This window comes from Benincasa hispida, chromosome 12 (genome assembly GCF_027475165.1).
Source record: "Benincasa hispida cultivar pf3 chromosome 12, pf3_genome.v1.1, whole genome shotgun sequence".
NCBI classification, from domain to species: domain Eukaryota; kingdom Viridiplantae; phylum Streptophyta; class Magnoliopsida; order Cucurbitales; family Cucurbitaceae; genus Benincasa; species Benincasa hispida.
The window spans coordinates 30934723-30959918 of record NC_143489.1 but is presented as its reverse complement, the minus strand read 5'-3'; the positions used below and the strand labels follow the sequence as shown (position 1 = coordinate 30959918).

At 27.9% G+C, this 25196-nt stretch overlaps 2 protein-coding genes and 1 long non-coding RNA gene across 3 annotated transcripts; 2 read left to right on the top strand and 1 right to left on the bottom strand.

Moving 5' to 3' along the window:
* Positions 1-16412: 16412 nt before the first annotated feature.
* On the top strand, positions 16413-20687 carry LOC120067155 (vacuolar iron transporter 1-like). The gene is made up of 4 exons (XM_039018607.2): positions 16413-16846; positions 17847-17932; positions 18066-18180; positions 20142-20687. The coding sequence occupies exons 1-4, from the start codon at positions 16605-16607 to the stop codon at positions 20437-20439; spliced, it is 741 nt and encodes a 246-aa protein (XP_038874535.1). The 5' UTR covers positions 16413-16604; the 3' UTR covers positions 20440-20687.
* On the bottom strand, positions 20036-22404 carry LOC150031933 (uncharacterized). Its single transcript, XR_016525217.1, has 2 exons — positions 22265-22404; positions 20036-20435 (listed from the first exon to the last, which is right to left on the bottom strand). It is a non-coding gene; the product is annotated as an uncharacterized LOC150031933 (long non-coding RNA).
* LOC120067156 (vacuolar iron transporter 1-like) lies at positions 22132-25134 on the top strand. Its single transcript, XM_039018608.2, has 4 exons — positions 22132-22488; positions 22699-22784; positions 23615-23729; positions 24635-25134. Exons 1-4 carry the CDS (start codon positions 22256-22258, stop codon positions 24939-24941), a joined length of 741 nt encoding a protein of 246 aa, XP_038874536.1. The 5' UTR covers positions 22132-22255; the 3' UTR covers positions 24942-25134.
* The last annotated feature ends 62 nt before the right edge of the window (positions 25135-25196 follow it).

Genomic DNA, 25196 nt, shown 5'->3' with positions numbered 1-25196 from the left:
TGTGAGCAAAACATTGTCGATCCTTTTACAAAGGCCCTCACGACTAAAGTGTTTGAAGGTTACCTACAGAGTCTAGGTCTACAAAGTTTGTAAACTAGGACAAGTGGGAGAACTTTTTGGTATATGCCCTAGTTTATTGTATTCATATGTTTATTGTACTCATATGTTTCTCACTTAAATTCAACATTGTGATACTCCACTAGGAGTTTTAGTCCAAGTGGGAGTTTGTTGGATTTTATATCCTAAAACTCGTAGTTTGTAAATTAATAAACATATTCTGTTTTGTTTTTCGATAAAGTTGTTATTGAAATTATAATCCTTAATCCAATAAACTAAGGTCCTAGGGTTATTTAATGTAGTTTGAACTTTATGTATTGACATTAAGTGGATCAAGTTCAAATATATAGCCAAAATGGTCTATAGTATATGAATAAGGTTGGGTGCCTTATTCTGGGAACACTATGGATGCGGCCCACTTTGTAGTTAGTACAAATGATGTCATCCTGAATCGTTCATATAGAGATATGTGAGTGGGGGCATCCTATGCAATAAGTTTTCATAAGACTGAACCATGAAATAGTCACTTTTTACGTTCTAAATGCCGTTTTATGTATAAAACTGACTATTTTGTTAATTGACGACCTAGGTAACTTAATCTTAATCCTGAGCTAACTATGAACTTCTATTCACTCAGAATTATCCTTAAATCTGCATAGGTGAGGGCAGCTCAATATCGCTGGCCCAATAAGCCTCTCATTTCAGGGGTAAAATCGGGTGGATAGCTGGGAACATAGGGTGCAAGACGGAATTCACTCCTACCCGTTATAGGGATAGTAGATAGGTTGTTTCCTTTAGTACTGAATCTAGGTTTTGAACAAGGGCCCCACCCTCTCCTTGGCCCGAGAGGAATTCGGTTTATAGGTTGGACCTTAAACCAATTGTTCATTAGAGAATCAGTGGAACTTAAGGAACAAGATGTAGTCTTGGGGGTAAAATAGTTTTTATGACCCAGCCGAGATTACAAACAACCTGTGAAGGATTATCTTACTAATTATGGATATATCAAATAGACACAAATATATCCATAGCGAGGGGAGTGCAACTACGGCACTATAGTGGAATGACCCGTTAGTTAACGAATGTTGATTAGCTCCATCTAAAAGAGTTTTAACCAGCTAATCTTGGATCGTTGGAGCCCATGATCTATAGGTCCATTAGGTTCCTCTACTAACTCATATGGAATAAACTTAGAACAGTATGATAGAATAATTCGAATTGTTCGAATTAGGTGAAGATAGAGAAACCGACAAGTATATATGATATAGTGGTCGAATTTTTCAGTTTAGAGATACAACTTTAATATTTATATGTGATTTAAATATCAAGAATATGAATACATTCATATTCGAAAGCTCGGAAATAATGGAAATGGTCAAAGATATAAAAAGTCAAAGAGTTGACTTTTGGCTTTGAAAAGTCAAACTTTGACCGACCTTATATTCAAATGTGATTTTAATTTTGAGAAAATGAATACGGATTCATGCTCGGGAGGTCAAAATTAGTCAACACGAAAAAAATCATAAAAAATCAAAATGTTGACTCAAAATTTGACTTTGACAAAATGACTATTTTGCCCTTTGACCATAGTTAGTGGGAAAATCCAAACTCTTGTTGGATAATTCCACTAACAAAATAGTGGGCTAGGTGTTGGCTTATAATGGAGACATTAAGACCACTTAGATAATGGATTCTAGGTGTTGGATTTTTATGGATTTGTTTCATGCAAATGTTGCATAGTTTTTTCATAAAATGGGCTTTCAATTATGGATGAAAGATTTTTGGCCATTTTTCCAAAATTGTTTTTAAAATTTGGGCTAGAAAAATCACATTTTTGCATAAGAAGAAAACACATACCAAACCCAAATTCATTCCTATTTTCCATCTTTTTTCTCTCTCTCGAGTTTCTTCATCCACTGGGTCCCATAATCCGGTTCTAAGTCTAGAGGATAGTAGGTCAACTCTAGTGGTGGTCCGAAAGAGTTCGAGTCGAGATTCAGCGAGGAAAAGCGATTTTCGGGAGCTTCAAAGGTAATTTTAATTTACTATTTTTTTCCTTCAAATTGCATGTTAATTTCCTTTAAATTAAAAGCAATTAGAGTGTAATTAAGTCCTTTTTCCGTTGTGTATGTCTCGTGTTCCATTAGTTTGTTGTTGTCGTGTGTTTGTGGAAGGGGTGGAAAATGTTAATGATCTCGGTTTGTTTGATGTCTAAGAATTTTTTGTAGGATCCACTGGTTGAATTGTTAATAAGTGTAAGTTTGTTGTTTTATGGAGGGATGGGGTGAATTTAGGCTTTGTTTAATGTTAATAATATAATATGCTCTAATATCTCAACTTAATTGTATTGTAGGTAAATTTGATGCTTATGAGGTGCATTTTGGAGTCACAAGCTACATGTAAACACATTTTCTTGTACCCTCTATACATGCAAACATTAATTATTTTCTAGTACACCTATCTCTCTTATATGTAACAACCATATTAACGACAATTTTGGTTACTTTTTGAATGTATGTGAAAACTTTTCCTTTGCTCAATTATTATTGATTTGGTTATTAATAATAATATTATTATTAATTACTCTAAATTTTAGGTTATGAAGAACAAAAATAAAAATAATTAACATAATAATGAATATTATACAAAAAAAATGAAGAATCTCCTGACGGTTAAACACCTCGTCGGGAGATTAATGGGTAATGCGGACATAAGGAACTCCATATGCCATTCGCCACCCCGTTGGGAGTTTAAACTTACTCACGACACCGTCTATAAGTTGTCGAGTGTTAGTTTAAACTCTCTACGGGGTGACGACCAGTGTCGAGACTTAGTCTCTCGATTGGAATTTTCTGACTGCACTCCTGATGACTTCAATGGTGTTGGGAAAACCTCTCTCGACGTGTTTTCAACTATTTCTCGACAATGTTAGGTATCGGGAGAGTACCTTTTTCTTGTAGTGTGAGTTTGAATGTTGAGTTTAAAAACATATTTTCTTTACTCTTGGATATTAATCATCAAGATAAATCCATTTTATATATCTTATTCTTTGAGATAAAACCATCTTGATTTTGGGGTTTTAGCATTGTGATCTATAGGAGTTTGTTTATCCATAAGAGTGTGTTTGGGCCCAAAGAATTGGAAGTGGGAGTTTTAAACTCCACCCTTGTTTGGTTTAAGGAGTTGGTGAATCTCACTACTAAAAATCATCAATTTTATAACTTATCAACTTTTTACAATGTGGGCCTAGGAGTTTGCAACTTCCAAGACTTCACGACTTTATATTTTTCACTATTCCACTTTTTATCCCAAAGTTTATCTTAGATCCAATTATCTAGAATTTATCTTATCATTTTATATCAGAGATGATGCTTTAATTCTTGTGATAGAGATTGTTGTAGTGTAAGTTCTTAAACTAAACTAATATATCAAGTTAACTATTTAGTAGAATAAGTATGTAGCAAAGTTTTAGGCTAAAACTTTTGGGTGTGTTTTGTTTTGAGGATTGGGTGTGAGATGAGTTAGACATTTTAAGACTAGTCCATATTTAGGGTAAAGGTACATCCTTTTCCATGGGTTTGAAATTTGAATAATGCATGAGTTGCTTTTTCTTCTTTAAATAATTTTTAATTTTAATTACCATAATAATTTTTTAGTACACTTCTCTTTTCTTTTAATTCTTTTTTAGTTATTTTAAGAATTAAGATTATTATTAGATTATCTTTTTGAATTCTTTCCATTCCTTTATTTTTTTCTAAAAAAAAAAAGTGTCGTTGTATTGAATAATTATCTCTTCAGCTTGAAAGCTACAATTCATTTTTTATTTACTTATGTGATTAACACGTGGTACTTCTGCACAAGAATAATATTTTTTATTAATTTAATTTAATAACATTTTCATTTTTTTCTTGTTTGTCAGTATAACTAGTTTGTAGACTTATAATTATTTTTTAAACATCTCAGATTAAAATGTTTGATTTTAACAACTCAAATGCCAGGTGAAAATTAAAACTCAAAATTTAGGTATTTTTTATTCTTCAAAATTTAGAAATAAAAAATGGAAATCTTCAAAAAATAGAAAAAAAAAAACTATTTACATAACAAAATTTAATATTCTTTTATAGAAACTAATAGAGGCGGATAGAATTCTATTAGTGTCTATCAATATTTTTTTTTATTATTATTTTTGTAAATAGTTTGACATTTTTTTTATTTGTGAAAATTTTTCAAATAAAAATATAATTTGATAAAAAAAAAAAAATCAGCAATTGTATTTAAGATTAAAATAGGTCCATTTTTTCAAATAAAGGAAACTTAAACAACTTATATACAAATATAACAAAATATCATTGTCTATCCGTGATAGACTGTGATAGACATTTATCACTAATAGACAATGACATTTTGCTAAATTTGAAAATATTTTCAGCAGTTTTACTATTTAAAACAATTCCCAATTAAAATGCTAGTTTATTTTAGTTTTAAGTTAGCATATTATAGTTTAAAAAATGGATCATTTTCAAGTTAGTTAAAGTAACAAAAGTCTATAAATTTTTATTTCAAACGTAGTAAAATTAAATTATCAAAAAATAAGCTAAATTAAATAATAATTTTAGTTGCAATTTCAAAATAAATATTCTTCTTTTCCTTTTTGAAAAATAATTAAAATTGAGATGATTTCTAATAAAAAATGACCAAACTAAAATTAGTAAAATAAATAATATTCTATTTTAGATCAGTTATATTATTAAAGTATTTAGTTTACCCATTAAATTTATTCAAGGCAAAATAATTATATATATGATATTCAATTTGATCTTAACTATATACAAATAAAATATATATTTCATTTTTCACATAGTTATTTTTTAAAAAAAAAAACTACCCAAAAAATTTTGTTTAAATTAGTTCCTTTTCCAATAGGTAAGTTAGTCAATTTAAAATAATTAAAATATAAGTAAGTAATTTTAATTTTGAGTTTATTTATATTCAAAAAATATGAAAAGTAATTTTAATTTTAAGTTTACTTATATTCGAAAAATATGAAAATTAGACTAACTTAAATTATTCTAAAATTCAACTACGGATTAAATACAAAAAGAAAATATTTGACAAAATACACTTTTGGTCATTTAGGTTTCAAAGTGTCTATTTGGAGCCGAGGTTTTATAATCGACACTTGTAGTCTCTAAAGTTTGAACAATGGTCCTAAAGATCCCTAGACCTATTTGACCATTAGTTGACCTAATGAATTGTTATTGCCCAAGGTTTTATAATGGACACTTGTCGTCTCTATAGTTTGAACATAATGGTTTTTAAGGTCCCTAGACCTATTTGACAGTTAGCTGACCTAACGAATTGCTGATTGAGCCGTTAAATGTTGAGATGTACTTGCTTATTTAATTATTGAAAATTCATTAGGTTGAAAATTGAGATATTTAAAAAGATTAAAAAAAATTAACAAATCTTTTATCTTGTATCTGTTCGTCTCTCTCGTGCTTAGTTGTCAATTTTTTACTCTAAAATTATTGAAAATTTTATTAGGTCAAAATTGGTAATCTCTTTGAAGCAAGCATTGAAGACCTAACCCTATAGATGTTTTTTCTTTAGTATATCTTTTATGCACTTCCCTAATGAACAAAAGGAGAAATCAATGGATTTGACTTCTTCACTTCCTACCTCATGAAAGACAAATAATCTTCAAGTGTTGGTATTCATGGAGAAACCCAAGTTTTCTTATGAAAAAGTTAAAGATAACGTAACGTCCTTAGGGTGGGTGAATTTATAAAACATAGTCGTGCCGTAGATGTGGTGTTGTCAAACCTCGGTTGTTTTCAGTTTCGATTGAATTGAAGATTGGATCGTGGTTTGTTGAACTGAAGATTGGCCGTTCACTGGAAGTTGCTGTTGTCGAAGCCGTCAGATTGTTTACAGTTGAGATTCTCTAAAATCCTATCTTCACAAAAGAAAAATGAACAAAAGCAAGATAAAAGATTTGCTTTTTTAATCTAATCTTTTTAAATATCTAACCTAATGAATTTCCAATAATTTTAGAGTAAAAATTGACGACTAATGAAATTCATCTCAACATTTAATAGCCAAATCAACACTCTAGTGGGTCAACTAACGGTTAAAAGAGACTAGAAGTACCCATTATAAAATCTCAGGAACCAAATAGACATCTACTTAAAACCTCAAGTACCAAAAGAGTATTTAGCCCAAAAATATTTTACAAACTCAAGATTTTAAATCTACACTTCATTCTTAAACCTCCTAAGCCTACACTCAAAATACAAATTTCTTAAAGCCACACTTCTTAAATTTACACTTTAAATACAGTTTTCTCAAACTAAATTTAATCTTACCATTCTCAAGTTTAAGATTCTAAATATGTCATATCAAAGGTCGGTTCGGTTTTCTTTGTCACATAATGTAGGAATATACATAAAGGATGAAAAGGAAAACCAGGCACGCTTGCTCCCACACACAACTTTCAACTTTGAATTGTAAATAAAACCCAAACTTTAAATAAAACCACTTTTGAAAGTTGACAAAACAGTAAAAAGTGTATAGTGATTTGAGCATTTGGATTTGTTTTTGTTTTTTTTTTTGTTTCTCAAACAGCTGCAAACCATTCATTGGTTTTGGTGCAGAGACAAACACCAAACCAAGTGTATTCTGTGCCCATAATTACACTTTCTTTTAAAAAAAGAAAAAAACAGCCAAAAAGATGCACATGTTTACAGCCTTTTCTCCCATTTTTCTGACTCTGATTACCATTTCATCTATCTATGATTGGCCTTAAAGCCTTCAACTACAATCAAATAATTGTATCTATAATTGCTATTTACCCTCTCAAATATCTTTTATTTGGCAATCTTTTATTGTGTAATCCTAATTTATGCATACTTTCTTTGAGAAAGAGTTTTTGAATTGGATTAGATTAGATTAAATTTACACATCACCAACTTGTTTGTAAATTCGTAAGAGTTCATTATTAAAATTTTCATGTTAAGGATAACGACCTCCAAAATATTTTAATAATGATATGATATTATCTATTATGAACATCAACCTTCGTGGTTTTTCTTTTGGTTTCACCATGAAGATCTTTGTCTTCACTTATATACCTATGATCATCTCTTTATCTAGCCAATGTAATATTTTGGTTGCATTTTCAACAATCTGCCGATATATTGATATATTAGTAAATTATAGAGTGAAAAGAGTTTAATCATCAATTTTAATAAATTACTTGATTTCTTGGAATATATGTTGATATCGTTATATCCTAATAGGTTGAAGCCTTAGTATCGATATCAACATTAAAATATTTTAATCTTGCAAAACAGATATGTCTAACTCTAACATTATTTGGTGTAGAAAAATTAGTATTTATGTATATTAGTTATATGCAATTAAGCATGTAAATTTATATGTCAAAGTGAGCTTAGTTCAACTGGCATAAATTATGTATTTACCATTAATATATCTATAATTTGAATCCTCTTTTCATTGTACTTAAAAAATAGAAAACATGTATATTTATATTGTGATTTTTTTTTCTTTTATGAAAAATTATGAGTGTATGACTCTATAGTGAGTATCCTTGCTCGCACATGATTTGAACATGTAATGTCTAAGATATTTAGATTTGAACTTATCTCTTCATTTTTTTATTTATTTATAATTAAGCCCAACCTTATATATTTATTCATGTAATTAGAGGAGTAAACATATGTTAAATATTTGAAGTTATTTTTTTCTTCTAGAGAATTATACATAATTTAAACCCATAAAATATGAACAGTAGTTTGCAATTTGCAAATTTTAGAGAGAAGACAGTGATATATGCAATACTTGAATTTTCCTTTTGGAAACATAATACTATAAGGTTTGATGTTGCAATTGAATGAAAAGACAAACAAGAAGTAATGAAGAAAAAGTAAACCTTTTTTTCCACCTTAAAAACACATTGGCTTGTGGCCTTGTTTTAACATCACACATGGACCACATAAAAGTTTGGCACAGAATATATTAATGATAATAATAATCATAATAATCAGTTAAGTGAATTAAATATGTTTGAGTAATTGATGTTTCATGGTTTTAATAATTTTAACAAGTTGGTTGGTCTAAAACCATTGTATCTCACACGCTAGGCTAGATTAGAAAACGAAACCTTCACCTATCTTTATAATGATATGATGTTATCTATTTTGGGCATAATCTTTAATGACTTTTCTTTTAGAACAATCCAAAATGCTCCATACCAATAAAGATAATTATTCTCACTTATGTATCTTGAATCTTATTCCAACTTTTAACCGATGTGAAATTTTATTTGCAGTTAACACTGTTTTTGCAAGAATCTTGACCATAATAAAATTTAAAAAATCTATTTTTATTCTAAAAAATTTCAGATTCATCTTTGAAATTTACATTAAAAGAAAAAAATAATAATTTTAGCGATTCCCATTTAATATGTACGGAGTACTTGAAAAGAAATTTTAAGTGGTATAGCTTATCTTTGTGTTTTAATTTTAAACTACATATGAATTGAGTTTAGTATATCACATCCAAAAACAAACTGTGTAATTTTTTTTTTTTTTTTTTTTTTTTTTTTTTGGCTAAATTCCATATGAGGATTTTGAAGAGAAAAAAAAAATGAAACTTTATTTGATTCATTTCAAGTACGGAGTTTAATACCATTTTTGTTAAGAAATCGACAAATAAAGATAATCATAAATCATAAATAGTAGAGAATCGATATAGAGATTTATATGGTTTACTAATAATATGTTCGCTACGTCCATAAATAGAGAGAGAAAATTTATTATTAGAGAGAAAAATATCAGATTATAGATGTAGAGGCGTCAATAGAGTTAAAGAGTTCATATAACGCACTCCTCTAAACTCTAAAGTCAAAATCATAAATAACGCGTAAGTAACATAAATACGAATAAACCTTAGGTTTTGCCAACGAGACCCTGTGCTTATGGTCATTTAAATTATCAGATAATAGATCCAAAACATTCTGATCCAACCGTTCCAATATAATAAAAACTGTACTATGTGATCACCTTCATTCTTGTATATATACAAGTGAGAGAAAAACCAAAAACATGATGATAACTACATAAGCAACCTCATAGGATTATGCACTAAATAGTTGGTCGTGGCATGAATTGTTAGGGTGTTGATTTTGGTTGGGTGACCACTAGTTACAACTATCATTACAATTTGTTTGGACGTTGCAAGTAACTTTTAGGACACCAAATATGATGTGTTGAGTTGGTGTACTGTACAAATAAAAACTATTGGATGCACATTTTTTGATATGGTCTCATCTAGTATCTAATCTCTAACTGATGTTACAAGGTAGTTAAATAATATATTTACCACAATCTAATTAGCTATCTTCCTAGAAAAGATGATCTTGTGGCGGTAAGTACTACTCTCGCCTCAAGTATGCTCCAAATTTTTGCTATATGCAATCTTTTATACACTTGTTCAAACCTTCTAATCTCACATTCATCCACCAGTAACATTCAAAGATGATAAGAACAAACTATTACTATTTTACCAAAAATACATCTCACCCCTAACAAATAACAAAAACTAAAATATATTTTTCAATCTAAATACGACTCAATTGGGTTTTAGAGTACATCATCACCAATTCCTTTGTTTAAACTATAAGCCAAACTTCATAATATAAAAATGGAATTCAAACTTGAAATAATGTTTGTAGCCAATAGAGGCTCATATAGCAATAATACATAAGATTCTTTCAAAAAAAAAAAAAAAAAAAAGGAAAGGTAAAGGTTTATATATATATAATATATATTATATATATTTGAGATAAAGGGATTGGGATCAATCAGAACGTGGTGACCACACTCCTTGGCTTAACTTTTTGGCCGTTTAGATCAAATTATTAGCCGATTGGGTTTCTTTCTACTTTTTCTAAAGTTTCATTACCTTTGTTCTCACCTTATTTTCTGTCAACTTTTGTAAAATAAATCATTCACAGCTTTTTAGTTGCTTATGATAATTTAATATATAAAACATCTTGTCTTATTTTAGTTATTGAATTTTCTATTGTTACTTTCTTTTTATTCTTCATAATAATTCTATTTTTGCCTCTGGTTTTTTTTTTTTTTTTTTTTTTTTTTTTTTTTTAAAAAAAAAAAAGACAAGATTCTCATGAAATTTGGTTGTAAGTCGTATGTATGGACTCAATCTTAAAATATGTTATGACATTAATAATTGACAAGCATCAATCTATACAAATTTATGTAGTTTACTATAGTTGTGTTAAGTTGCATCTAAGAGTAGGGAGAGAAATTGTTTAAACCCCGTTTGGTAACCATTTTGTTTTCGTTTTTGAAATTAAGTCTATTTCATCCACATTTCTTACAATGATTTGTAGTATTACTAAGTACAATTGTTGAATTCTTAGTCAAATTTCAAAAACAAAAACAACTTTTTAAAAGTTATTTTGAAAAGCAACAGAGTATATGCAGGTAAGAATTAGAGGGTTTATTACACCTTGGCCTATGATTCAATATATGAATTTGGCAGCTGATGATCCTGACATTTTCATGCAACCCCTACGACTTCGCAACGTTATCTTACTTATCTTAAACCGCCTTCCAAGAGTGAAGACTAACCCCACAAACTAACATGGATCTTGTAAAAAAAAACTTTTATTTTCATTCTCATGCTTTCTAAGAAAATTTCCAATAATTTACATAGAATTGCTCCAAGCTGCGATTAACAAAGAAAGATGAACCTTGTTGACATCTAGTAGCTTTTAATTCTTTTAAACCTTTCATAACCATACTTTCATATCATCAAGATTCTTTCCAATTTTGATCATTACAAGATAATATATAATACCGCCCTTTTAGATGTTAAATAGAACATTACTAAAATAAAAGTAAATTAGGTTTTTTTTTAATCTAATTATGTTTTTCATTAAGTTCTCTTTTTTCCAAATTTATTGTTTTAAATCCTAAATGCACATAGAGTAACTTCCAAATTTTTGTGAAGAAAAGTCTAAATTAATGACAACAATCAAAGTTGAGAGATCCAAAATTTGAGTTCTTTTTCAGTCATTTTGATTCTTTTTTTTTTTTTTTTTAATTATTATTGTATTTTTCTTTTCAGGAAACTTTTCTTGGATTTTCTTGGATTTCAAGTTGAGTGCCTGTCGTGTGACTGCCACACGCCTAAAAAAACTTTTTTTAAAACCAAAAAATGGGGTGTTTGGTTTTGACTCTTCTTATTCATTAATTAATCAACTAATCAATTAATTACTCCAATTTTTTCATTAATTAAAACAAACCCTAATTTTCTACAACTATAACATTGTTCCATTCACACCGAAGGCTACGCTTATCCATTCGCAATAAAAATTGGTGGAGACGTAATTAAATTCTATTGACAGATCAATCGTAATAGATCTCAATCGTAAATGTAATTAAATCGTTTTGATCATGTTTATCTAAAATTAAGAACTTTGTCAAATTTATTATTACCATTATGATTACTTTTATCTCTTAAAGTCAAACCTTAACCGTAATCATAATGGTAAATGTGTTAAAATTCATAATTTTTTCTATTAAACAGTAATAATAATGGTAACCATAACAATAACAATAATAGTAACAATATGACGTAAACTTTTAACGCAATTTAGTTGATCATCTCACGCTCGTCATTCAGATTACATTACTTGATTATAGACGTCAATAAACACTAACAAATGTAAAAAAAAAAAAAAAAAAAAAAAAAAAAAAAAAAAAAAATCTTACCTTTAACTTCACTTTTTTTTTTCTATCCCCTTTTTTTTCATGCTGTGCAAAAATAGCACACGGAGTTTCATATGGCAGTGTGTGGAAATGGTAATTTGAAAATTAAGGATTAAAATATGTATGTGAACGAAAATGTCAAAGTCTAAAAATATGATAAAATATTGATGTTGGTAATATTTTTCGAAAAGTGATAGAACAATTTTTAAATTAATAAATAAATATTTTATACTTTAAAAATAAATTAAAATACTTATTACTTATATTATGCTCATCTTTTTTTATATATTTATCGGTTATATTATGATATAATGAAAATTTTGATCCACCACTTATATCGATATTGAATTTATATATATATAAAAATGTTGATGGAAATATCGATATGTTAATATAAATATATACATTATTTGAATTAAAAACTAACTATTAAAATTAAGATTTCTAAGTTTTGGATTTAGTTTTTATTGGTTTCTAAGTTTCAAAATGTGACGATTTAACCTTCGCCATTTGAGTTTTGTTTCAATTTGTTTCCTAGGTTTCAAGATTTACACTTTTGACCTTCATTGTTTTTACTAACTATTTTGGTGTTAATGTCTATTAATTAATTTAAAATAACTATTAATTAATTTAAAATAATTATGAAGTGAAATTTTAAAATTAATTTTACTAGTGATGAAAAAATAGTGTAACTTAATTGCATTTAGTCATTTAATTCTTTTAAATTAATTTATAAGCATTAATACTAAACACTAATTAGCATGAAAGACTAAATTAATATTTATAAAAAATTGATATTGAAAATGCAAATCTTGATACAAAATTCCAATCTCAAAAATAAAATTATAACATTTTGAAATCTAGAGACTAAATTTTGAAATCATACTTAGAATTAAAAATATAATATTTTGAATTCTAATAACTAAATGGAAAGGAAGATACTCTTCTTTTATTTTTTTTTATTAAATTTGATAAGTGTGGAGGAAAGTTAGAGATGAACTATCAATTTTTAAAATGATAATCAATTTTTTGCCTAGTTATTCAACTTAACTTTATTTCAAAACTCAATTTATTACTCTGAAGTTGTAATTTTAGTTATTTCTTTATGAGCTAGCAGAATAAACATGTCATGTCACATTTTTGTAATACTTAAACATGTCACATCGAGTTTATAATAAAAATTAAAACTAAGGAACATTTAAATATTTGAAGTTGGATCCTCTCTCTTCGTCTTCAAAATCTCTCATTCAAAATCGGATTGTTTTTTTGAAAAGGTAGATAATCAGAATCTTAAATATTAGAAATTATAGATATTCGACAACTTTAGATTATTATGTTTGTTTTGTAGGAATATTTTTATAACTATTTTTGTTTCATATGATTTTTAGGGAATGTCTTAAATTTACACAATATTCCAAGCATGCCCTAACAACTATTTATTATTTTATAATTATTTTGATATAATTTAAACTTATATAATATATTTCTTTTAAAATTAATACAATTTATATTATTTTTATATGCCCTAATAACCATTTTAATCCATATAAGACCAAATTTGAATATCTTTTCAAATGTTGTAGAGAAAATGTTAATAGAGATTTTATTCATCTTTTGAAAATTTAACAATAAACTAACTATAAAACTATTTTTAAAATTTATTGAAAAAAAATAAAAACTAGACTTGGATATTTGAAAAAAATGTGTTCTAAAATTAATAAGAAAAAGTCCCATTGGATCAAAATAATATTGTAATAAAAAAAATGTTTAGTTAGCTTTAACCAATGATTAAACTATCGATATTGATATCGGTATCAAGATTTTATTCTGGTAGATATATTGACAAATATTTACGTAAATAAAAAATATTATAACATTTATTTAGATTGATAATTAAGTTATTTTTACTCTCAAACTAAATTATGTCTATTATTGGTATTTTTATTCACATTATATTAATAAATAGATAATATTTTTTCATGTTTCACTAATATTTATAAAAGATGTTGGAGAGATTAAAAGAGTTATATACCATGAATCTTGAATCTTTTAATTTACAAATATTGAAAAAGATTTTAATCTTTGTTTTAACCTAAACAAACCAAAAGTTTTTAAAAAATTAAATTGAAATAAAATAAAACGGGAGAAGAGTAAAATGGTAATTTAGGATTTTAAAAACCTGCCATAATAAGAAATCATAAATTAATTAAGAATGCATTAATGTTCATTATTATTTGATTACAGTACAAAAAGATTCGATTCCAAAAATTGTCAGCCAGAAACGACAAACACCAGCTAAGCATTGCACTCCCCACTACGGTCAATCACAGCCTTTCATTTTCATTTTCATTTTTTTTTTTTTGGCAATTTCCCCCCTTTTTTTATTTTTTAATGTCAACTTTTTTCCTCTCCATTTTCTTCCTACCTTTTTCATCATCTTATCTCCACTTTCTAGTCTCTCTTTCGAAAATTACCCATAACCATATATGATTTCTACATCTCTATAAATTTGATATCAACGTAAAAAGTAAATATTATTTTTTTAAATGGTAAATAAGTCTATAAAACATAAAAATAGCAAGAAAATATCACTAATGTAAAAGATCCATCTCTCTGAGTCTATTAGTAGTAAAGTTTATTGTTAATATAAGTATATCAGTGATAGAGTTTATCATTGATTATAAATTTTGCTATATTTATAATTATTTAAAAATAATTATTATATACTTAATTATTAATCCTAAAAATACTACACATTACAATTACCAAAACAAATATTTCTAAGCAAGTCGATTCAAATAAGCTTTTAGAGATGTTTGGGCCAATGAGTTGGAGTTGGGGGAGTGGAGTTGGTTCAAAGAGTTTGTGGTCCCACGACTAACCAATATCAATTTTATGCTTTATTAACTTTTACATTTTGGGTTCCAAGTGAACATCGGTCGGTTGGAATCGGTTTTTCGATCAAACCACCATCAAACCAACTATGATCGGTTTAGTAAATGTTCAAACCGACATCAACCATTGAGGAGTAAAAGTCAGTCGGTCGGCTTTGTCGGTTTTATTCTTTTTTTTTTTTTTTTGAAATTTTTGGTTTGTAACTTGACCGACTCCTCTCCTTCTCCAACCAACCGAATTCGATTCGGTCAGTCAACTTGATTTTTCGGTATATCATACTCACCCCTAAGTTCCACGACTGAACTTGACAACTTCACTCCTCTAATTTAAATATGTCTACCTAACATGTTAAGAAAAATATTTATGATTGTTTTTTATTTTAAAATTATTATCTTGAAAAGAAAAAGGAAAAAGTGAAATATAATGGGTAGGTTAGATTTTTATGCATTCAAATTGGTCAATTTTTGATGTCACATTTTGGAGTGGATTTTTGGTCCTTATTGAGTTATAATGATGAGTAAGGCTTGTGGGTTGCACACGCCTTGTGATTACGATTTTTATGCCTTTTGACATTTTGTTACAAACTTGTGCCCAACACACGCCCTGTGGAGCCTTCCTAAGATTTTCATTATTTTTGTCTTCAATTTCTCTGTCATATGGCATTAATTGCTCGATGTTAATAAAATAAAATAAACTAAATTCCAAGTTTGTGTTACTTATGTTTTGATTCATGAGTTTATGGCTCTAATTTAGATTCAAATTCGATTTGATTAAAGTTTTAATTGAATTTCTTGAAATGTAATCTCTCGAAGTTTTATTATATAGTATGTCTCGTTTAGATACAAAATTATTATTATTTTTCTTTTTCCTACATTAGATAATTTAGAAGGTTTATTAAAATTATAGGGATATAGAAACTAAAATAAAAACTAACTCATTAGATTCTTTTTTTGGAATACAATAAGGTGGAGAGATTTGAACCATAAACGTCTTAGTCGCTAACACATTATATATGTTAGCTGAGTATAATCACCTAAACAGAAAAATCTCAATTGAATATGGATCTAAAAATAAATAAAACTATAGAAAATATTTTTATCTAATTAGTATCTTTTTTTTTTTTTTGTGGTTACACTCATTGGAGAAATTTCTAAGTTAAAGAAAAATGTTTGATTTCTGAAAGAGATAAACACTACATGAACATGTAGAGGGGTAGCATTCATACATATATTTATATATAACTGGCAAATAAAGAAATGAATAATCTACCAAATATCAATTTCAATATTTCATGTCCATGTTTCAAAAGAGTAAGAATAAGAAAAAAAAAAATTTATGAGAACTTACCAGAATAACACTTTAGTGAATATCTCAAATATTTTTTGAAATTAATTATTGTTTACACCCACATTTAACAACATACCAAAATTATAAGTCTTTCCATATATGAAAATATATCTTTGCAATTGTATTGTAATCTAGAATAAAATTTTGATACAATTTTTGTATATTTTTATTCTAATTTCGATTTTTATGTATTTGATTCAATTTTTCAATTATAATACAATTCGATACGTGACAAACTTTCTTTTCAAATTTTGTTGGTGGGATAAAAAAAAAAAAAAGTAGAATCCATTTGTTTGTTAGACAACTTTTCCTTCTCTCCCTTGTGAGAGAGAGGGAATTTCAACCTGACCTCTACACTTTTGGTACTATATAAATGTGGCCATATCTTTGCTTTTTCTTCACATCCCAATTGACCATTTTCCTTTGCTTTCTCTTCTTCACACCCAATTTTTGGGATCTAAAATTAAGCTTTGTGGTGATTCAACAATGGGAGAAGCTGCTGGTTTCACTGATCCAGAGAAGCAGAACCTTCTTCTTCATGATCATGAGGAGAAGCACTTCATGTCTAGTGAAGTTGTCCGCGACATCATCATTGGCGTCTCCGATGGCCTCACCGTCCCGTTTGCCCTCGCAGCTGGACTTTCTGGGGCCGACGTTACCTCTGGCATCATCCTCATTGCTGGAATTGCTGAAGTTGCTGCCGGAGCCATCTCCATGGGACTTGGCGGGTATATTACATCCCTTAAATAATTTTCGATCTCAAAAAAGGAGGATCATATCAATTATTTTGAAATTCTAGTTTCATAACCGAATTTGAAGTCTAGATTAAATATTTCTTCTTTTTTTTCCTACTTAACTTTTTTTATTTAAATATCTGTCTTTATTTTGGCTTTAATTTTTTTTTTTGTTAAAATTTCAAAAGTGATTTGAGAAGTAGATTGAAAGATGGTATTTTACTATATGAGGTTTTTTTTTTTTTTTTTTAATGAATAGATAAAAAGAAAACAAGAAAACATTCTTAAAAAACATTTTAGTGGGTGATTAAAAAGAAAAAAGAAAAATTGCCACCCATCCATCCACCCACATAATAAAAAAGTAGAACTCTAGTCTAGCTAGCACATATGTTGATTCTTGAAGAGTCGAAATTAGTATTAATAATGTTTCAAAAGTTTGAAATCATATTATACTTGAAACTATTAATATTTGATTCCTTTCGTGGATATTATTGCGCAATGATATATAGAATCTTGGTAGATTGGAAAAGGAATAAAAAGAAAAAAACATTAAAATATTATTTTCGTCTTGTATTTACAAATTCATTTCATTTTACTATATGTACTTTAAAAAACTGTTCAAATTTAGTCTCAATATTTTCAATAAAATCTTAAGTTTAGTTCATGTATCTTAAACAAAAATTCAATCCTTTAAAGTTGAATTTTATTGAAAATTGGTTAAATAATAATCCACATAAAAAAATAATAAATATGACGTTGATAAAGTTTGTTTGTAAGATGTATTGAATGTACATGGACAAAAATGAAACAAAACATAAAGTATAAAGACTAAAATGGTATTTTAACAAAAAAAAAATCCTAAAATTTAAATATTTTCTACCATATTTTCCACATGAAAAAAAAAAGAAAAGTCGCTATATTTTTTTGTTTCTTAAAGTACATATATATTATATAAAAGTTAAATGTAATGAAGTTTTATTGAATTGAAATGCAGATATCTTGCAGCTAAAAGTGAGGCCGATCATTACATGAGAGAACTAAAAAGGGAACAAGAAGAGGTCATTGAAGTACCAGACATAGGTAATTAATTTGGTCTTATCTGACTTTAATTCATATATTATATAGATGTTTGAGTACTTATACATGTATGTTTAATGATATTATTCCTTAATTTTGGATTAATATAGTTGAATTGTAAATTAATTTATTTCAGAGGCTGCTGAGGTGGCAGATATATTGTCACAGTATGGTGTTGAAGCCCATGAATATGGGCCTGTTGTTGCTGCTCTTAGAAGGAACCCTCAAGCATGGGTTGATTTCATGATGAAGTAAACTTTCCTTCTCACTTTTTTTTTTTTTTTTTGCTAAATCATAAAAATATTCTTTCAACTCTGCTTTTTATTTCAAAATTACCCATATTCTTTTAAAAATAGAAATATTATCCTTAACCTTTCATAAACTTTTTAAAATTATCATTCGAGTAGAAATCCCTTTTAAAATTTTAGACAATGAGGCCTAGAACGGTGTGACGATTCAAATTTTTACTCTAGGTCACTCCCACATCGTTTCAAGTCATTTTTGGTCCAAGGAGTTCGGAGGGCTGGAGTTATGTCTCTTGCTTGGTCTAAAGAGTTTATGAGTCTCACGACTAAAAAATACCAATTTTTGCCTTATTAACTCCTTACACAGTGAGCCCCAAGAGTTCACAAATCTCCAGATTTCACAACTCTATTCTTTACCCCAAATGTCCCATAAGTATAGGATAATATTGCAACTTTTGATAGAGTAGAAATATTTTTGAAATAAAGGGCAACGTTCCTTTTTATTTTAAAAATACTAAAACTCACAAGTATCATTATAATAACTATTGTTTTCTTGATCTCTTCTAAATGTTATACAATGAAAAAGAAAATACTTAATTACATCTCAGATTGCACATATATTTGTGCAGCCCACGAAATTGTCTAATAATAATTTATCACGTGATAAATTTTTCCTACTTCTTTTTTGAAATATTTTTAATTTTTTTGTGTGTGTAATAGACGTTAGTAGCCGATTAAGGTTTTGTAGATGTCTAAGAATAGAAAATATGGGAAAGTAAGATGTCTGAATGAGAATAGGATATCTGGGAATGTATTATACTTTTTATGCAATTATAAAGCATAAAATTAATAATAATTAATTTCAATAATTAATTTTCGTTTGTTAATTAATTTTTATTACATTTAATTATTAAATCAATTTTAAACCAATTAAATTTAACTAAATTTACCCACTCACCCTCCCATTTAATATATTTATTATCAATTAAATTTTTTATGTTGCACATTTATATTATTATTTTATTAAAAATACTGGTAATTAATTTAAGTATCTATTTTTTTCCTATAGTTTTGTTAATTGAAGAGTTAATTAACTAAATGTTTAATGTCAATTATAAGCCTTATATATACACAAAAGACGTTGATATAAACTAATTAATTTTAAATCATCAAACGATGTTTTTAATTTTTAAAAAATAACTATGATTATAGATTAAAACTAGAAGTACAAGTGTACAAGATTGTTTAATTAAAAAAATAACTTATTTTATTATTAGTTAATTAATTAATATTTCTAAAGACTAATTAATAATTTTCATAAATAATTTATGATGTTAATATATATGACCAATAGAAAGGGATTTAAGCAAATATAATTATGGTTATTCATATATTTTTTTAAAAAAATATTGTCATTTATATTAATTAATAATAATAGAATAAATTATTATATTAGCATTATTATTAATAAAATTAATTACATAGATTAATTATAAATTTAATTTAAACATGTTTATAAAAATTAAATAAATCAATCAAGATCAACAAAGAAGAAAAACAAATAAAATGAAAAGATAAAATGTAAGAGAAAAACCATTAGAAATAAAGAAAACCAATCTATTTGAGTGGTTATGAAAAACCTCCATGAATGGAAATATAAAATGCTTTGAAATAAGATATTCTCATTCCTAAGGTTAAAAACTTTCAAACATGGTGATAGAATATCATTTTCTATTCCCACCTCTTATTCTCATAAACCAAACGGGCCATTAGATGCATAGCAACGAGTGCATGTTGAAAATGCACCTAAATATTGCCTCAATGAAAAGTAGAATAGTAAATATACAAAGAAGAAAGCAAATAACGAAACAAATTAAATTAGGTTAAGGCTTGACTAAATTTACAAGTCAGATATATGTAATTTGGATGATTTGGAAACTAATAAAGAAAAAATTGTTTGGGTGCAGATTTGAATTGGGGTTGGAAAAGCCAGATCCAAAGAGGGCAGTAATAAGTGCATTAACAATAGCCATATCCTACATAATGGGAGGGTTGGTGCCCTTATCGCCATACATGGTGTTCCCTTCACCTGGAGAAGCTGTGATTGCTTCTGTAATCGTAACCATAATTGCATTGTTAATCTTCGGCTTTGCTAAGGGCTATTTCACTGGTAATCGTCCCGTCATGAGTGCCCTACAAACCGCCTTCATTGGAGCCATGGCTTCCGCTGCTGCTTTCCTCATTGCAAAGGCTTTTCGTACCTAAACTTAAATCGAGAAATTGCTTGATCTCGCTACCACAATATGACTGTCACTTGTCAAATTATTTGTCGCGTAGGAAGAAGTATAACTGGATATAGTCATGGATCGATCTAGTAGTTAGGGACCTAATGGTTCTTCAATTGTTATAGTTGCTTTTCATCATCTCTTTTGGATATGCGCACTTTTAGTGTAAATGTACTCGAATTTATCGAATCAACCTCTTATATTAACTAGCTAATCAAATATTCAAAACTCCCGCATTTTCTTACTTTTTTCTTTTAATATCCATGAGTATCACGCACATCTCGACTAATTTTATGAGTCAATCGGCCTAAACCTATAACATCTGGATGTCGAGAAAATATGTACATGTAGGATATTAAATCTCTAGGTAAGTGACTTCTCTGGATTGAACTTATCACCGCTTCATCCTTTATCAAATGTAGGTCTTTTATTTACCATCAAGCTAACCCATTTGCCATTTTTTTACAAATAAATTGAAAACTATTATGATTCTAGAATTTGTTTATAATTATATAAGTGTAATATTTCTTCAGAATTCCATAGTCCATCCTATGTATACAAGTCAACAATAAAGCTCCTCCATTTCATTTCCTCTATTTTCAACTTCAACCTAATAGTTTTAGCAATTACATCATTTTTAATTATAATATTAGGGCAAAAAATGGTAGAATACACGCACAGATATATATATAGACTAAACAAGTTTTAAACGAGATGCCAATTTTTACTAGTTTTATATTATTATTTTTCAGATTAGGTAGATTTTTCACCTCAGCTTCTAGGTTCTACTATTTATCGCAATGGAAATATTTCTAAATAAAGTAACAATCATTCAACGAGAAAAGTTTTTCATTAATTTTCTTTGGGAAATTACCTATTTAGATCATGGGTTTCTAATTTAGATTCTATTTTGTTGGTATATTTGAAAATGTTAAAACAATCATTAAGTCTTGAGTTTTTTTTTAATTTTTTTTTATTTAATCAATAAATTTCAAAACGTTATGATTTTATCCTTGAAATTTGAATTTTGTTTCAATTTGATCCCTAAGCTTCAACATTTTTTACATTTTTAACTCCATTTTTTTAAATTAAATATTCACTTTTAATTATTAACATCAATCTATAATAATTAATTAAAAATAATGATGAAGTAAAATTTTAAATTTAATTTTAAAAATGATAAAAAACAGTGAAACTTAATAGTTATAATTCTTTAAATAATTTTTAATTTTATTAACATAAATTAATACTAAAGACGAAAAAAGAGTATTCAGTTAAAAGAGTAAATATTAAAATATAGAACCAAATTAAATAAAACTCAAAAATAAAACATTTCAAAATTTATGGGTTAAATTGAAACAAAATTCAAAACTTAAAGATTGAATGTTTAGCATTTTGAAACTTAGGAATTAAATAAAAACTAAATCCAAAACCTAAGGGTCAAAAATGTATTTTTTTTTTAAAATGTTTTTTAAACAATTAAAAATAAAATTTTGAAACCAAATTTATAGGAAAATCAACTAGACCGGTTATAACTTGTAAGTAGCAAAATTCGTATTATTAAATACTAAATAAATATATTAAAATATTGAAATTTTATAATAAGGAGGGGAAAAAAAACGAAAGAAAAAAAAAAAGAATTAGAATTGACGTAAAGTTGGAATAAAGAATTGGGGGACAACAAAAAGCATAAACTTTTTTAAAACGCATTCCCACTTGGGTTGTATTCTCTTAATCATTTTCTTTTTCAAATCCATAAAGAAAGTAAAGAAAAAGCAAATCAAAACAAAACAAAAATGGCTGACCTTGATCGAACCAGAAACCAACTGCCTCTCCTCCAGCAGCACAAAGAGAAGCATTTCACCGCCGGCGAGATCGTCCGCGACATTATCATCGGCGTCTCCGACGGCCTCACCGTCCCTTTCGCTCTCGCCGCCGGCCTATCCGGTGCCAATGCTTCCTCTTCCATCGTCCTCACTGCCGGAATCGCCGAGGTCGCCGCCGGCGCTATCTCCATGGGACTCGGCGGGTACGAATCTCTACAAACCTGATTCTAAACATCTCTCCGATTGATTGTTGATTCTGACTCTGATTGGTTCAAGCGATTTCTAGGGCAGTCGCTTTGTGTTCTTTCAATTGAATGGGTCTATTACAGATTCCAAAATGGAAGGGAAATTGTTGCGTTGTGTGGATTGGATTATGAATTTGATTTAAGTAAAATGTTTGTAAAATTGAGCAGATACTTAGCGGCGAAAAGCGAGGCGGATCAGTACAAGAAGGAGCTGAGGAGAGAAGAAGAGGAAATCGTTTTAGTTCCTGATACTGGTTCGGATTCTTCTTCCATTATTTCCATTTTCCCCTTTCTTGTTAAAAAGCCATTTTCAGAAAAAGAAAAAGAAAAATGTAATGGGCCGATGGATTTGGGCCCTGATAAACTCAGGGCCCATATTTTTAGTTGGGCTTATGTAGTTATAGACATGGTTTTTATTTACTTTAAAAAAAAAACCTTGGCTAAATTTAAAAGAAAGAAAAAAAAAAAGAACATTACAATTTACAAGGTAGTTTTAGCCCTTAAAATTTAGAAATGGGAGTTTAGGGTTAAATTATAAATTAATAAACTCCCCTTCTAATTTTATACTTAATGTTAATGTTTTATATTTATGTCTTGTTTTATAACTATTTAGTATATGTTTCAGATTGATTTATAAATTATTAAAATCATTTTTGTCATGTTTAAAACTACTATTAAATATGACTTTAATCACTCAAAATATATTTAATATTTAATTTTACAATTTTAAATGAAACTTTCACTTAATCAAAAATGGTTTTAAAAATGGTTTTGAATAGTTAAAAGTGTATTTTACGGTGGTTTTATGAATGATAAGTGATTTTAAGCATTTGGGAACATTAGTTTTTAAAAATTATGTTCTCTAAATTTCTTTATATCATTAGTTCCATATCATGAATGGTTAATTATATGTCTCAAAAAAACCTATTGACGAATTAAGCTAATTTTAAGTTGACATCATAAATTATTAATTGAAAGTTTAATCCCCACTTCTAAAACCATTAAGATGAAAAAATTAGGGAGAGGGTAATCTTAGTTATAAGAGATGAAATGGGTTGAGTGGATGAGAGTTTTTGCAATGCAGAAGCTGCAGAAGTGGCAGATATTTTGGCCCAATATGGAATAGAACCACATGAATATGGGCCTGTTGTTAATTCTCTAAGGAAAAACCCCAAAGCTTGGGTTGATTTCATGATGAGGTATGATATTTAATTTCTTCAACTAATTTGAAAAAATATATATATATATATATATTTTTAAAAAATAACTTCCAATTTTGAAATTTAGCTAAAGTTTCTATATGGGATTTTTAAACATTACAAATAAAACTAAAAAGAATTATAGTAAACTAGCACCAAAAATAGAAAATCAAAGAGAAATTTTTGTTGAACAACATCTCAAGTAAGTCAAAGAGGCAGTGTAAATTAGTTTTTTTTTTTTAAAATCAAAATACAAAATTAAAAACAAAAACATTCAAACCTTTCGTAACCATTTAGTTTTTGAGTTTTAAAGACCGTGCTTGTGACACTATTTTTCACTCATGATTTCATATTTCCTATATATATATTTGAACTCTCTTAGCCAATTTCCAAAACCAAAAACTACTTTTCAAAAACTACGATTTAGGATTTGTTTGGTAATAATTTGATTTTTGGTTTTTAGTTTTTAAAAATCAAGCCTATTTTCCCTCAATTTCTTACGATGATTTGCACCTTTCATAAATAAAAGAGTTGAATTCTTAGCCAAATTTAAAATAACATAAACAGTTTTTAAAAACTGTTTTTCTTTAATTTTCAAAATTTTGGCTTGGATTTTAAAAGCATCAGTAAAAAATACATACTGAAGCAACAATTTTAGAGGTAGAAAGGATGCTTATAGATTTAATTTTCAAAAACTAAAAATTAAAAACCAAATAGTTACCAAACGGAGCCTTAATTTTCAAAGTTTTGCTTTAATTTTGAAAACACTACTAAAATGTAGAGAATAAAACATAAAAACCAATAGATAAAAATATGGTTATAAACTTAATTTTAAAAACAAAATAGTTAACAAACGGATGCTAACATTTATCTTAAAAAATAACAAAACTTGTATTTGGAACTAGGTTTGAGCTAGGATTGGAAAAGCCAGAGCCAAAAAGAGCCATACAAAGTGCCCTAACAATTGCCATCTCCTACATCTTGGGAGGGTTAGTACCCTTAATTCCTTACATGTTTTTCCCAAAAGCCTCAGAGGCTGTTGTTGCATCTGTTGCCTTAACTTTGGTGGCACTCTTAGTTTTTGGCTACGCCAAGGGTTACTTTACCGGCAATAGACCCGTCACGAGCGCCATCCAAACCGCCCTCATCGGAGCCATAGCATCATCGGCCGCCTTTGGCATGGCCAAGGCTGTCCAACCGCGTCAACCCTAAGGGTTATTCATATATGTTGCATATATTATCAAAGTAATTTACTATCTTCAAGTATTGTGTATACATATAGAAATAAGAGCTCATAACTTATGAATATATGCATGTGTCTTGTACGTACACTGAAAAACCTTTCCGTAGATGATAATTTGTATTTGCATTCAAATGCAGAATAATGATCATTGATATTGGCTAAGGGCCTGTTTGAGATTGTTTTTAGAGGTTCAAAAGTAACTCTGAATTTTTTTTTAACTGTTT